The sequence below is a fragment of the Gigantopelta aegis genome, chromosome 5 (assembly GCF_016097555.1).
Source record: "Gigantopelta aegis isolate Gae_Host chromosome 5, Gae_host_genome, whole genome shotgun sequence".
NCBI classification, from domain to species: Eukaryota; Metazoa; Mollusca; class Gastropoda; order Neomphalida; family Peltospiridae; genus Gigantopelta; species Gigantopelta aegis.
In genome coordinates this window covers 5,879,334-5,896,034 of record NC_054703.1, presented here as the reverse complement: position 1 = coordinate 5,896,034, position 16,701 = coordinate 5,879,334, and the positions used below count along the sequence as shown (strand labels likewise).

At 35.8% G+C, this 16,701-nt stretch overlaps 1 protein-coding gene across 1 annotated transcript; it reads right to left on the bottom strand.

Moving 5' to 3' along the window:
- Positions 1–458: 458 nt before the first annotated feature.
- LOC121373529 (zinc finger protein 665-like) lies at positions 459–15,535 on the bottom strand. Its single transcript, XM_041500206.1, has 2 exons — positions 15,423–15,535; positions 459–2,460 (listed from the first exon to the last, which is right to left on the bottom strand). Exon 2 carries the CDS (start codon positions 2,324–2,326, stop codon positions 791–793), a length of 1,536 nt encoding a protein of 511 aa, XP_041356140.1. The 5' UTR covers positions 2,327–2,460; positions 15,423–15,535; the 3' UTR covers positions 459–790.
- Positions 15,536–16,701: the final 1,166 nt, after the last annotated feature.

Here is a 16,701-nt window from a genome sequence, read left to right as displayed (position 1 = left end):
CGTGTACAGGGATTTCAGCGGGGTTGGGGATATAGACTGTGTTGAGCGAAGTTTATATGGGGCCATGCTCCCCCAGAAAATATATTTCAATTTTTTTAAGCTTGGTTAGGTAAGGGTTTCGACCTCCAGTACCCTACCCCTGCACATGCACTCGATTTCTCTCTAAGATTATATGTCAAAATTACCAAATGTTTGACATCCAATAGCACGATTTTTAAATCAATATGCTCTAACATTGATGTCGTTAAACAAAAAAAACCCTAAATTTACCCTTTCCAGACGAAAGAATATTGATTTGAATTTGTCTATTTTAACACACGTAAAATTAAGAAGTGAAAACGTTCATTGTCTACTTTAGTATATTTTATTTTAAAAATATATACATGATTAATGTATTACTAGTATACAAAGTAAACTTTTTTAAGTTCTACTAACACTTTATAAAATATTAATTCTGAAATAGGAAGGTACGATTGTCGATAATACGTTGTCAAGATCAAACCGGTTTTAACAAAAAACATTTTGACATCGCCAAACGCACGTGTTAACTGAAACTGACAATAGGCTGTCGTGTGTGCTTTGCTGAGCAATGGCGGCACAGGCAACGAATCGAGCGTATACTTTCGATGATCTCCTTTCATAGCGAACACACACGAGTTTTTTAAAAGTACATTTGAGCTTGTATTTCACATTTGTACATGATGTTATAATATGGTAAACAGAGACTGTAACTTTAAGTACCAATTGAGAGATAAACCAGTGTGAACCAACATATGTTGTTTTAAGTCAATTAGCCATTGCTTGGGGAACATTTTGCAAATACCTCACATTTGAAATTCTTAACACCAGTGTGAACCAACATATGTTGTTTCAAGATGGTATTTGATGACAACCATTTTGCACATACCTCACCAGTGTGAATCAACATGTGTCGTTTCAAGCCATGATTTTGTGAGAAACATTTTGCACATACCTCACATTTCAAATTCTTAACACCAGTGTGAACCAACATATGTTTTTTCATGGTGTCATTGCTTGAGAAACATTTTGCACATACCTCACATTTGAAATTCTTAACACCAGTGTGGATATTCATATGTTGTTTCAATTTGCCATTGCTTGAGAAACATTTTGCACATACCTCACATTTGAAATTCTTCACACCAGTGTGAATCAACATGTGTCGTTTCAAGCCAGGATTTTGTGAGAAACATTTTGCACATACCTCACATTTGAAATTCTTAACACCAGTGTGAACCAACATATGTTTTTTCATGGTGTCATTGCTTGAGAAACATTTTGCACATACTTCACATTTGAAATTCTTAACACCAGTGTGGATGTTCATATGTTGTTTCAATTTGCCATTGCTTGAGAAACATTTTGCACATACCTCACATTTGAAATTCTTAACACCAGTGTGAACCAACATATGTTGTTTCAAGTTGGTACTTTCTGAGAAACATTTTGCACATTCCTCACATTTGAAATTCTTAACTCCTGTGTGAATATTTATATGTCGTTTCAAATCAATATTCCTTGAAAAGCATTTTGCACATACCTCGCATTTAAAACTTTTAACACCAGTGTGAACCAAAACATGTCGTTTTAAGTCCGAATTCAGATAAAAACATTTTGCACATACCTCACATTTGAAATTCTTAACACCAGTGTGAACCAACATATGTTTTTTCAAGGAGTCATTTCGTGTGAAATATTTTGCACATACCTCACATTTAAAATTTGTAACACCAGTGTGAACAAACATATGTTTTTTCATGTCAATTTTCCTTGAAAAACATTTTGCACATACCTCACATTTAAATGACCTAACACCAGTATGAACGAGCATATGTTGTTTCAAGTGGGTATTTCGTGAGAAACATTTTGCACATACCTCGCACTTGAAAGCCTTAACAACAGTGTGAACTAACATATGTTGTTTTAAGTTGACATTTAGTGAAAAACGCTTTGCACACACCCCGCACTTGAAAGGCATAACACCAGTATGAACGAGCATGTGTACTTTCAAGAGGGAACTATGTAAGAAACTTTTTGAACACACATCACATTTGAAATTCTTAACTCCATTGTGAATTAATATATGCTTTTTCACGTAACTTTTCTCAAGAAAACAGTTTTTGCTCACCCCACACTGATATGGTCGTTCATCAGTGTGGATCCTCATATGGTGCTTAATCTTACTCTTGGGAGAGAAACACTTCAAGCACATCCCACATTGGAAAGGCTTCCTGCAAGAATGTGGTGCAGTTTCTTCTTCCAGATGAGGTTTGGTTTCGACACATCTATCATCAATGCTAGACATATTTCTCTTAAGACGAAGACCTTCAACGTTTTGATCTGATTCACAACATCTTGTTTCGATACCAGCCTCTATGAATCCAGCCCGGAATGAACATTGACTGATGTGTCATCAAAGTTGTAGGATAAACCGAAGTACTGAAACAGAACCAGTAAATGGATAAATGAAACAGAATCTTAGCCTTGAACAACATGCAAAAAAAAAAATTGACTTGTTACAACTCTGTAGGCTCTCTGTTTCTTGTTAATATTTTCCATTCCCTTGTATACAAAGCATTCGTGTTTTTTCCCCATTTTGTTTTGAATTAATCATCAACTAATATGTCTGGAAGCTCAAAGGTGTGTCATCGCGCTTGAGACCAAGGTCATTTTTCTTTTATTTGAGCAGCGATCGTTATCGTGCACCTATAAATGTGCCAACAGTGCGACTCCCCCTGGTTGTTGAGTAGAAGCTGCCATAACCCCAGCCAGCCTGATTCAGTGATTATCCAATATTTCTTTTCAAAACTTCTGTTTGTCAAGATGACATGTGCAAGGTTACTCACGAATTGTGGTATGGAATGCAAATCACTTGCCTGTAGCTTATCAGGAGAGAGATTTATCACTTACCTGATATTTTCGAAAGTAAAGGATTGTGTTTGTGAATTGTATAGAAGTTTATATTTTACAAAAACTGTGTCCATTGCCAGACTCAAAAACAACGTAAAATGTTCGACTTTCAGTGACAAACAGAAGTATGAAAGACAGTGCCAGCCTGTGTGCTATTTTGGAGATTACTATTACATATCAAAGACAGTCCCATCCCGTGTACTATTTTGGAGACTACGATTACACGTCAAAGACAGTGTCAGCCCGTGTACTATTTTGGAGACTACGATTACACGTCAAAGACAGTGTCAGCCCGTGTACTATTTTGGAGACTACGATTACACATCAAAGACAGTGTCAGCCCGTGTACTATTTTGGAGACTACGATTACACGTCAAAGACAGTGTCAGCCCGTGTACTATTTTGGAGACTACGATTACACGTCAAAGACAGTGTCAGCCCGTGTACTATTTTGGAGACTACGATTACACGTCAAAGACAGTCCCATCCCGTGTACTATTTTGGAGACTACGATTACACATCAAAGACAGTGTCAGCCCGTGTACTATTTTGGAGACTGCTATTACATACTACTATTACATATCAAAGACAGTGCCAGCCCATGTACTATTTTGGAGACTACGATTACACGTCAAAGACAGTGTCAGCCCGTGTACTATTTTGGAGACTACGATTACACATCAAAGACAGTGTCAGCCCGTGTACTATTTTGGAGACTACGATTACACGTCAAAGACAGTGTCAGCCCGTGTACTATTTTGGAGACTACGATTACACGTCAAAGACAGTGTCAGCCCGTGTACTATTTTGGAGACTACGATTACACGTCAAAGACAGTCCCATCCCGTGTACTATTTTGGAGACTACGATTACACATCAAAGACAGTGTCAGCCGGTGTACTATTTTGAAGACTGCTATTACATACTACTATTACATATCAAAGACAGTGCCAGCCCATGTACTATTTTGGAGACTACGATTACACGTCAAAGACAGTGCCAGCCCATGTACTATTTTGAACACTACTATTACATATTAAAGACAGTGCCAGCACTTGTACTATTATGGGGACTCCTATTACATGTCAAAGACAGTCCCAGCACGTGATTTATTTAGGAGACTACTATTATATGTCAAAGACTGTCCCATCCCGTGTACTATTTTGGAGATTACTATTACATGTCAAAGACAGTCCCAGCACGTGATCTATTTAGGAGACTACTATTATATGTCAAAGACTGTCCCATCCCGTGTACTATTTTGGAGATTACTGTAACCAGGGTTTGCTATGTATAAGCTGTAATAATAATAATAATAATAATAATAATAATGATATATTATAGTATGATTGCACTATTATGAATGCACCACATTAAAGTTTGTATATTAATAAACATACATTTTGACTTTATTACAGGTTTTACACTTGAATTATTAATTAAGTGTTATGACTGGTTGCATCATATTCTTAATGGTTTGGTCAGTTTATGGATTGGTCAGCTGTGTTACTATTTTCGGAAGTTGGGTGTTGTCAGTTACACGTGAAGTTAATGACAGGTTACGCTTGACTGAAGACATTGACACATGGCAGGTAGAAGTGCATGCTGGTAAAAAAATCCCATCTTTTTCCCCGCCAAATTAACCACACGCTGGGCATTCTATCTCGACATTTCGAAGTACGCACACGTACAAGAATATTTCTTAAAACTATTAACCGACTGCAAAGTCGTTATATTAATATCTAAGTTATTACTAGACTGCTGTGGGTTCAGCGTAAGCTGAAACCAGATGTTCTGGTAAGCAACTTGTTTTTATTAATTACTACTTTCATTACAGTCTTATGTACATATGTCACATGTAACATTATATACGTGACTACGCGTTGAGAAAAACATGTTTTTATTGTGTACTAATGTGAATCGAATGTAAGCAGTGTTTTAAAAAAAAAAAATTCCTGAAGGCAACAGAATAAAATGAATGAATGAATAAATGTTTAACGACACCCCAGCACGAAAAATACATCGGCTATTGGGTGTAAAACTATGGTAATGCAAACAAATAAAGTGATGATCAACATCAATATAAAAATTCGAGATTTAAATAAAAATACAAATATCACAGATAGATACTGACTTTTACTCAAAATTTCAATTGTGCTGTATTGGCCATTCTCAAAGAGAATGTTACACCCCTGCACCACAGTAAGGTGACAGCACGCGCACGGGCAACAGAATAAATTCTGTAGAACCCACATAGAAGTGTTGGCTTTTTATTCCACTTCCACTGAGTGAGGGTTACATTACTATTACTTATTAAACACGTTCTTGTTTCGAATACCATTGTCTGTAAATCCAGGGTGTTTTGTGCTCATGTCCTAATGTTTTGTAGGAGTTATTCTTTATTTTCTTGTAATGCATACATTTTCGAATGTACGAAATTACTGGAATGTAAAATCCGTTTTAGCTACTATAAACATCATAACAACAACAAAAACCGTATAAAAATACTCATATTCAGGAAAATGTGTTTAATATAAAATTTGAGTTGTCAAAACCGATATCTTGGTCATAAACAAGTTGTGATGGCAGCAAACGCAGGACAGGTCCATTATGACTAACATAATAAAATGAATGTTTGTGATCATAAACTAACTAATGTGTACAAGTCACAGAGTGATTTATGTCAACCTCTAGATAAATGTTTGCATTATTTGTAGTGTATACATCAACAATAACACTTTTAAACACACGCACAGAAAATTGTTCTAATAAACTCAGAAAGGATACTGGTGGGGTTCTCTTAAATGATATGCAGACTTTGGTTAATTGTGTTATGAAATAGAGAAAACAATAAATACTATACAATACAGTGAAAGGTCCATTTGGGGTGGGGCGTGATCTAGTGGTACAGTGTGCACCTGATGCGTGGTCAATTTAGAATCAATCCCAAAACACCACTATAAATCTCCCTCTCATTGCCCATAGTTATAAGATATATGCTGGTTTATCTGAATATTGTCTAGATCGTTGTCAGCTGAAAACGTGGGAACATGAACGATAGATTATCAACGACTTCTTCTGTAGTTTTGAACATTTGCCACTCGAGCTGTTCAGACTCAAAGACACTGGGTTATTGAAAATGTACGAGGAAAACACTTATGTGGAGAAAACGTACGTGGACGACTGACCTGTAGGCGGAATGTATCATTAGAGAAACATTAGCACTATAGTAGTGTCAGAAATAGCATAAAACTGATTTTCGTCGATTATTTCTTTCACATTAAACTGACAGGTAAATATTTTGTAAATATCTATTTAACGATACTCTACCTAATTTAGCATTTACTTGTTTAGGCTCTCGCTGATGTACAAGGTGGTGTTTACTCTTGGAATTAAAAGAAAGATGTCGGTAAACAGGTGATTTGTGTACTTTATTGGAACAGACTAACACATTTTGATCTACATGTGTCAGTTTCATTTACCCTTAAACAAACTTTTTTATTTAACACTGCAAGTTAAGTGAGTATTTTGAATTGTAGCAGAAATTATTAATTATGATCAGCATATTTAGTGAATATAAATTCAATATAAGTACATTAGAAATTTACACAATCTTGCAACCACTTATATATAGTTATATATCAGCATCTGTTGATGATAAAGATTCTCCAATAAACATGTATTTTCCACTAGAAGATAAAATTATTTTGTTAGAATCATTTATGGGCATATATTTGAAGGTGTAGTCTTTAAATGTTAAAGCAAAATTTATTGTTATTATCATTATTTTATTATTTTTTTATTATTATTATTTTTTTTTTATTTTTTTTTTTGCAATAGCTGTCATTATAGAATTTGGAGACAGCACCTTTAATACTGGTATAATAGATCACTCACAACAGTCCTTGGCAGTTTTGCTGAAAAGTTACTTAGAAATGTCTACACATATTTTGTTTTGGAGAGGGATAGGGGTAAACCGTCATCACAGACAGCCCCTGACATTGCAACAGCAATGAAATTGACACAATGTCGTGTTGATAAAAATTTGTAATAGTCTGTTTCAATAATGTGCACAAATCACCTGTTTTAGTGATATTTTTCTTTTAATTTCAAGAGACAAACATGGATGATGATGAGATGAATGGTGAAGCCGCAGTATTTCCATTTGACAGGTCCGTGCTCCACGCTTGCTGTCAGTTGAGCTATCTCGGTATCACGCGAGCCCGGGGTACACGGAACCTGCAGTGCATGCCGGGTAATCATCCCCCATGTGGGGTCATACACTCGGGAGACACACCCGTGAAGTGGGTGAAACTCGGTGTATGTGGCCTACCCATTAATAGAGACCGCACCGAAAGACTGGTAGCGCCACTCACATCTGTTACACCATTGCCGAATGCAAGGTTTGAAAAGCACATGTTAGTTAACGTCTATAAAACATTTATTGTTTAATATTGGAAGAATACCAGTACTTGTAACAGGTATAAAATACATTGATAAAACTTTATAACAAATATAGAACTCATGTTACTTGCCACTTTACGTTTTATTCAGTGGGAAAGTGAAAAAGTAGCGATACCGCATTTAATTATTGAAAAATAGTGTTGTTGTCGTTATTGCAAGTATTTATTTTTGTGAGGTAATTAGATTTAATTTATTACTCTTGCAGTACATGACAAAATTTAGATGTTTTGATTTATTGTATAACTGTGATCCCCCGTTAACAACATCTTCTTGTTTGTGTGTCTATTACAATCCAAGATGGCGGATATTTGTTTACATTTTCAATGAATACATTTATTGTGGCCCTGACACACCTGTTGTTAGGGAATCACATAAAATTAATCCCTATAACCACATCTTTATAATTAACGGATGTAGGACAAAATGTCACTGGAAAAAATGTCAAGTCAAAATATTAACTATTAAAGTGGAAGGAAGGAAGGAAATGTTTTATTTAACGATGCACTCGACACATTTTATTTACGGTTATATGGCATCAGAACCACACAGATATTGTGAGAGGAAACCCGCTGTTGCCACTTCATGGGCTACTCTTTTCGATTAGCAGCAAGGGATCTTTTATATGCACCATCCCACAGACAGGAAAGTATACACGACGGCCTTTGTTACATCAACTGTGGAGCACTGGCTGTAATCTATTAAAGTGGTGCCCAGGTAAAAAAATGTCAACTTTGACTATATACTTAATGTGTAAAAAACTTTTTAAAATCCTAACTACATGTATTCTACAACTTTTCGTTTCACTAATTAAACCACTGTTTGCACACCTTTGACAACGACAGCACTAAATGTGTATATAATTGTCTCAATAACACAGCATGGGTGATGTAATTTTGTTTTTTAATGCCACTAACTTATTTTAAAAAAATCAAAGACAGGCTAGCTAATAAGCCATACAACAAACAATGAAGCATTCTCTAATTATTTCAAATTTTGTAATTATAAAGAAACTCAATTTCCCAAACCTAACATACGTCTGTTATCTCTTTTGCTCTCTGTTCTTCTTTTCCTCTCTCCCTTCTCTCTCACTGTCTCTCTGTCTCATTTCTTTCTTCTCTCTATCTCTCATATAACACACACACACAAGTTGACATTTTGACAGAGATACAACATTAATGGTACACATTTTGTCCTCTTACAGACTGACCATTGAACTGTATATATCACTTTTTCCATGGCCGATTGATGCTCTTTACTCTGTACATTTGAATGCTGTGATAATGCGGGTAACGAATGAGGAGTTACTGATTACTACATGTAGCACATGACGATGGTGGTAATGTTCATTTGTAATGCACAAATGAGTTTTATTACATTCCACATGTTGTATGATATATGCTTATGCAACAAAAATGGCCGTTTCTTATGTTGAACGCTATTTGGGGGTGGATAGGTATTTAACCCGTAGAGTGCTGCAGACGTGTATACACGTTCTAGGTCAAGTATTATGACGACACATGGAACTGTCGTCATAGCGTCGCTATGGTTTGACTGTTTTAATTTTTTTACATATGAAAACGTTAATGGATAATAGGTGCATAAAATCCTCAAAGATATAGACAACTGACAGCTGAGAATGGGTGTTTATTGCAAATTAAAAAAAAATAAAGATGCGTTTGTTTTTAGTCTATGATGTTGCAGTTTTTATTCCTCAGTGTAGGCCTACCCACATGCTACAACGAACTGTACTATACATTGCTATATCACCAGAATTACAAGAACAGTGTAGTTTCACTTCGAAATATTAGTAAAACGTAGTTATATGGAACACGTTTTACTATAACGACTTGACGACGTCTGGTACCCAAAAGGACATTCGCGCCATTTTCGACAGCTGATCACGTGATGTCATTGTTTCCCCTTTCCTAATCGATTTAAAAAAAAATGATTTGTTGATGTTATATTAGATGTTATAAAGCAGTTGATATTTATTACAAAAATGGATCACTTGACAGCACAAGTGCCATATCCTTTTGTCACGAAAGATATCAGTAGCAATAACGTATCAACGAATATCAGTGTTGTTGTGTTGTTTTGTTTTTTGGGGTTTGGGTTTTTTCTTCTTTCCTTCTTTTTAAATTTTTGTTGGTTTTTGTTTGGATGTGCATTAAATCACTAAATTATTATTGTTGTACTTCATAAAAAATCACTAAACTTTATGGTACGGTAATGCAGTGTAATTTTACATTTACAGGCCTATATAGCTATTCACAAAGATGAATTGCCTAAACAAAAATAAATAATAATAAGAATTGTTTTTGTTGCACTAATAAAGGTGAACTGCATTTACGCTCGGTACTGTTTCTCTCCCCAACTCCCATCAAATCACTCTTACATTAAATGAAACTACCGGTAGGTTATGTATTCTCAAAAGTTCGGGAAGGCCGATAGGACCGCAGAGGGGATTGCTTTGAAATTCCTCAATTTTAGGAACCAATCACAAAATCCGAACATAGCATGTCACACATATAATTATGGAGCGGCAAGGCGCTGCATTTGCATTAGTCCAGTAGATGTGGTTATGCTTGTATGCAGGCATTTTAACAAGGAAGGGAGAGGGGGTTCTTACTCTGACGAGCGCAGTTTTATGGGGTCATGCTCCAGAAAATATATTGGGGGAGGAAGAGAACATTTCCTTGAATACGGAGGGGTTTCCACCCTGAAACCCTAACTTGCAAAGTTTCGTTATTATATTTTTATAAAGATTTAAAGAGATTTGAGAAAAGAATAAAGATTTTTGGAAATAATCCTCTAACGTGGGATAAAATTTTCTGTTGTTTTATTTTTATATTCTTCAAATGAATCCATCGCATTGACATCTCTAACTGATAAAAGTAGTTTCGTTTTTATAAAGGCGGTCAAAATAATATCTGACACCCAAGATAAATTATTTTAATGGTAAACACTAGATTAAAATAAAACTGACATCGAAAACATTTAGTTTCCATGGTTTCGGGCTTTCCGACCGACAGTTAAACGAAGAATCACGTGACAAAGAAGTCTGACCTGGATATGCAAATTAGGTGTATCCTGTTTCGATACAGTCTGTTGTATCTTAGTAATAGGCCTACACTGTTCGATATAATAAATTTTTGGTAGAAGAATACAACTTTTTCTTTTGATTTAACCGTTTTCGTTAACACATATCATTTGGGATCTTCGGCAACACATTCAGTGCGATATTTTCTGTGCGAGTTTAAACAGACGATCTTATTTTTCCAAAAGGTGTGCATGTTTCGTACTTTTTTCTTCATATTATTATTATTTATTTTTTTAAAACTGTTCTGATAACGTCTTTGTAAGTTAAAAGTAGTTATTACAGTAGTTGTAAATTCCTATTTTTGAAGTAATGTCCGTGCTCATTATGTAAAGTCATGTGTCGAACAGCACGTACGTGTTTGCACACGGTTAATAGTTCTGCTCAGCTACCATTAAATTGCTAGGTCGAGTCACCTCCAGCCCTCCGCTTATTGATATGTAGGAGAACTATATATCAATATAAATAAGGGGAGGACTGGAGGTGACTCGAGCTACGAGATTACGTGTCGATCCGGTCAAAAATGTACATTTACCGACCAGCGATATTACTTTACTATTTACGATTGGCTAATGGGGCCATTCGTCGTTCGACACATCTTACCAAGCAAAGAGCAATCAAGTAGACATTGTGTGTGTGTGGTGGGGGGGGGGGGGGGGGGGGAGAGAGAGACGGGGGCCGACAGATCGATGGTGCAAATAATTTTTTTAGGGGGTTCCGGGGTATATTCCCTCGTAAACTTTTAAAAACTAGATGACCTGAAATGCAATTTCCTGCATTCTACAAATAAAATTCAACTTTGCCTTAATATTTACTACAATATTATCTTTGATTCAGAATTATTATCGTGTTGGGGGGGGGGGGGGGGGGGGGGGGGGGACTAGAGCCCTGTCTCCACCGTGCCTGTTTACGTAACGCTCTCAAGGAGATGGGGAATCGTGGGATGCGTTTGTATTCCGCTTTTAACTGAAACATATTACAAAAATATAACTTGAAAAGGGTTGCATGATAAAAAAAAAAATGTATCAGGTTACTACGTTTTGATATCAGTGTAACAGGCTAGCTAAAGGTCGCCTGTTACACTGTTGTCTAAAGGTCGCCAAATAACCACGTTATCAAAACGTAACAACCTGATATTCTATATTTTATATCAGTGTATCAGTGTATCAGTGTAACAGGCTAGCTAAAGCTCGCCAAATAAACACGTTATCAAAACGTAACAACCTGATATTCTATATTTTATTGCGAGTGTGAGAGAGAGCGGGGTATTAACAGTGCAAGATGTTGCATTACTTATTGTTGACTTGCCACAAAGATCAACAAAAAGGGGGGGGGGGGGGGGAGGAGTTCAACGACACCACTAGAGCACATTGATATGTTAATCATCGGCTATTGGATGTCAAACATTTGGTAATTTTGACATACAGTGTTAGAGGAAACCCGCTATTACTTGACCGGAAATAAGCCCAGGGGGCCAAGACAACTCATTGTGAGCTTAGCATGGGGTGGGCTTATTCCCAGAGAAGGGGCCAGTTTTGTTGGAGGAAAAAAAAAAAAAAATAATAATAATAATAATAATAATAAAATGAACTAGGAAGAAAACAAAAAAACTTTCAGTAGCACATCTATTAATTAGTGAGTGTTCCATTTGTTATTAATAAATAATAATTGTTTATTAATTAAAAACTTTTTTTTTACTAGTATCTAATTATCAGAAACACACCTTCTATGTTACAATTACTTACTAGTGTTGTTTATTTACATCCAAAATTTAATGCTGAGAAGACTTAAAACAACAGCAATTAACAACAAACTCAATAGCGTATACACACGTTTCTGACACAGGCAGTCAGCTTACACTACAAAGAATTGTCAATCTAGGTCATTGTTCTTAGCCAATCAGAATAAGGTATTTGCTTAATTGGCATTAACTGCGGACCCAGTGTTGTGGTAAAAATATACATTGGTTTTAAGTTCAGACTTGGGTACTTCAATGAAATACTGCAGGCATGAAATTGAAAACAATGTTACACACTGTTACTGTTAGACTGCTAAATCTCACTGGTGGTAAAATGTTGTGTTACATTTGTGTTTAATTATCTGCAGGAGGTATGACCTTTTAAATGAACTTTGAGCAAACTTGCAATTTCGCGTTATTTATAAGGTGACGAAGTTGGGGGTGGGCTTATTTACGAATGAGGGCCTAATTTCTTAAATGCTATCAAAACGGAGGGGGGCTTATTCAAAGACATGGGCTAATTTCCGATCAAATACGGGTAGTAGCAAGGGATCTTTTATATGCACCATCTCACAGACAGGATAGCACATGCCACTGCCTTTGATATACCAGTCGTGATGCACTGGCTGGAACGACAAATAGATAAATGGACCCACCGGTGGGGATCCATCCCATACTGACCGCCATCAAGCGAGTGCTTTACCACTGGGCATCGTCATGCCTCTCAAAGATCAACAAAAGACCATTCAACATTAACGTAATGCAGACATTTGTTTTTACCCTAATTTTTAACGGCCCTTGTCCCATCCCATAATGCATATACTACAATATAAGGGCAACCCATTGGAAATGTATTACAATAATTGGGTTAAATTTACAAAATGTATCATTATACAGAGCTCAGGAGTTTGATCTACATAATAATACACTTCTTAGTACAAACAAGCGTAATATGCACTATATATATATATATATATATATAAAACTACTTTGAATTTTTTGTTTTTATGTAAGTAACTTTGACCTAATGACCCAAACCCACTATGTGGCTATCTAGCACTACGGTCATGCAGCAGACAAATGAGGTCAGTTTGTTACATGGGGGTGGGGTGGGGGTGGGGGTGGGGGGTGTACAATAATGTATGTATGAGTGTATAATTTTATAAAATTTAAGTTTTAAAAAAAGGTTTAATTGGGGGCGTGACTCTGTGCCCTCCACCACCACCACCCCCACCCCCGCTGGTTTGTTAAATAGTTTGGTAGTGACACGATGAGCAAAATGTGACCTTGCCCTTTGACTGGGTGACCCCCAAAAGCTAGATCTTTATGGATCAGTCTAATATAAAAGTCATAAAGTAGAAGTTTAATGTTAGTTTGTTAAACATTTTGTAGGAAATACATTGTCAATTTGTCTCCTTTTACTGTGACCATGACCTTTGATCTTGTAACCCTGAAAGAAAGCAGAATATGGATCTGCTTAGCATAATGGACATGATGTAGAAGTTTCAGGTTAATTTCTTGAACGGTTCCAAACGAAATACATTGTCAATTGATTCTTTCTATTCATTGTGACCTTGATATTTGATCTGGTGACCTTAAAAGCAAAATACAGATCAGTGTTGCATAGTAGAAGTTTTAGGTAAGATTCTTTAACAATTTTATAAGAAGTTTTGTCAGAAATGCCCATCAATTGTTTCTTTTTTGTTAGAAATGCCCAACAATTGCCTCTTTTGTATGTGACCTTGACCTTTGACCTGATAATCTATGACCTACAAAGTAATATGTGCATTAGTTTGCCTAGTTTGAAGTTCATAAGTAAGATGTTTGAAGACATTTCTTAAATGATTTAGTATGTAATCCAATGGATACTACCGTTTTCATTATTAACTATGTACATGACCTTTGACCTCAGGACCTTAATATTAATCAGATGCATTCTTGTTGTATATGGGTCTGTTAACAGACAGAGGATTATAATAACACTTCAATGATTTTGGTAAAAGTAAATCTGCTTCAGTTTCACCTTTTTGGCAGTTACCCAATTTGCAGTGGTTACCATGGTAACAGATTTTAAAAGTTATAAACATTATATTAATTTAAAGGACATTTAATATTCTTAAAGTGTGTGTAATTTGAAGAATTAACAAAAAATGTAGCAATAGTAACACTTTTAAAACTGTAGAAAATTATGATGAAACAAAACTGATAGTACTAATCATTTCATGTCATTTTGTTATCAAATAAAGGTGTTTTCTCGGGGAAATCCAATAAAAACATAAATATAGTTAATAAATAAAGATATAGTCTTATATTACAAGAACTTTATTAACTTAACATTATTTTTTTATTAAGTAGTATCAAGGAACAAATCTTTTTAACTTTGTACTTGTTGCCATGGTAACATAAATAAAATAATTTATTTTTAAATAGTGTAGTAAAGTAGCCAGTCCATTATAGAATACGTGTGTTTATTTTCATTTCAATATGCCAAAAATTAAGAGAGATATCATTAAAAATGTATGATAGGTCAAATTCTTGAAAAAAAATTTAAACAATGCAGCCTGATAAGGGTTAATATAATGACCAATTAGTCGATTATACTGATTATATTAATGGTATTGAAGGTATTTTATTTGAAAATAATGAATACATTCCTAAAATTTTAAGTGTGCCAAACTTTTTTTTTTTTTTTTTTTTTTTTTGCAAAATGGAGTTACCTACCCTGATTACAAATTTTTAATTTTGGGGGTCAGGGCTAATTTAATTTTTTTAATTTTTTAATTTTTTTAAAATTCTTTTAAAGGTATTTGTTCAGTATAACAAACAATCAATATCATTCTCGTCATATTTAAAAAGTGTCCGCGGTCCCTACCATTAAGACTAGCGGTGCACTCACTCAAGAGCCGGGACTGGCATGAAAAATCCCCCACTGCCTCACGTGGGATACGAACCGAATACCTACCAGCCAGAATTCGGATGGCATAACCACTACACCACCGAGGCCGGTTAGTTCAAGACATGTTTGTTAGTACTTTATTAATTTTACTGAATGAACCGGAATGTCACAGCAATGAGAGTCCGAACCAGTGGTCTATTTCGATTGTTAGATAGTGCCACTGTGATTTAGACAGAATAAACGGAATGTTTGTGGACAAAAAATAGGCAATGTGTAAAAGAAAAAATGTGACTTACCTTAACGTGATGATAGATTTGATCTTTGTTTGTAATTAGTAAATGGGAAACGTAGAAAGTTGCTCTAATAAAAACAAATAAACTCACGGACCAACAATCGGGTTACCACAAAGGAAACGGTCACGAGGAAGGTACTAGTATACTGACCTGTTATTCGGACGATTCAGTACGACGATATGCGGACAGTGATTAAATCTCTGTGTTGCAAGGAATTTGTTCATTTACTTCTCTAGTCTTCTTGTTGTAGACCGGCCTTGGTGGCGTCGTGGTAGGCCATCGGTCTACAGGCTGGTAGGTACTGGGTTCGGATCCCAGTCGAGGCATGGGATTTTTAATCCAGATACCGACTCCAAACCCTGAGTGAGTGCTCCGCAAGGCTCAATGGGTAGGTGTAAACCGCTTGCACCGACCAGTGATCCATAACTGGTTCAACAAAGGCCATGGTTTGTGCTATCCTGCCTGTGGGGAGCGTAAATAAAAGATCCCTTGCTGCTAATCGGAAAGAGTAGCCCATGTAGTGGCGACAGCGGGTTTCCTCTCAAAATCTGTGTGGTCCTTAACCATATGTCTGACGCCATATAACCGTAAATAAAATGTGTTGAGTGAGTCGTTAAATAAAACATTTCTTTCTTTCTTTTTTCTTGTTGTAGACTGGAAAGGAGGAGGGGGCTTTTTTCTCTCTTTTTTTTTTGGTTTTTTTTTTTTTTTCGTTGTTTTTTTTTGGGGGGGGGGTATTTTTTGTTGTGTTGTGGGGTTTTTTGTGGGGTTTTTTTGGGGTTTTTTTTTTTGGGGGGGGGTCATTTAACCAGTGCACCGCAACTGGTTAAAGATCGTGGTATGTGCTTTCCTGTCTGTTGGAAAGTGCATAAAAAAAAATCCATTTCTGCATTAGGAAAAATGTAGCGGGTTTCCTCTGATGACTACTGTTGTATTTTAATAATGTAATAAAAAAAAAAAAAAAAATGAACACCTCCTTATTCATAAGCTACAAATAACATCTCTTTTCTTATAACACGGAAATGACACATGGTGAAGGTCACTTGTTAACTTGTTTTTGTCGAATATATTTGTGAACTGGTTCCATGTGTTCTTCTTTGTTTATTGGAAGATGCTACAACAACGTGTCAGAATTACCAAATGTTTGACATCCAGCAGCCGATAATTAATCAATCAATGTACTCAGGTGGTGTCGTTAAAAAAAATGACACTAAAAAAATTCCTTTAGTTTTGCCGGGGGGAGGGGTGGGGCTTGTTCCTTGGTTCTTGTTTTTTGTTGTTC

What these genes read in the sequence shown, in the direction of transcription:
- LOC121373529 (XM_041500206.1), bottom strand. Translation starts at nt 2,326, where the DNA reads ATGTCTAGCATTGATGATAGATGTGTCGAAACCAAACCTCATCTGGAA.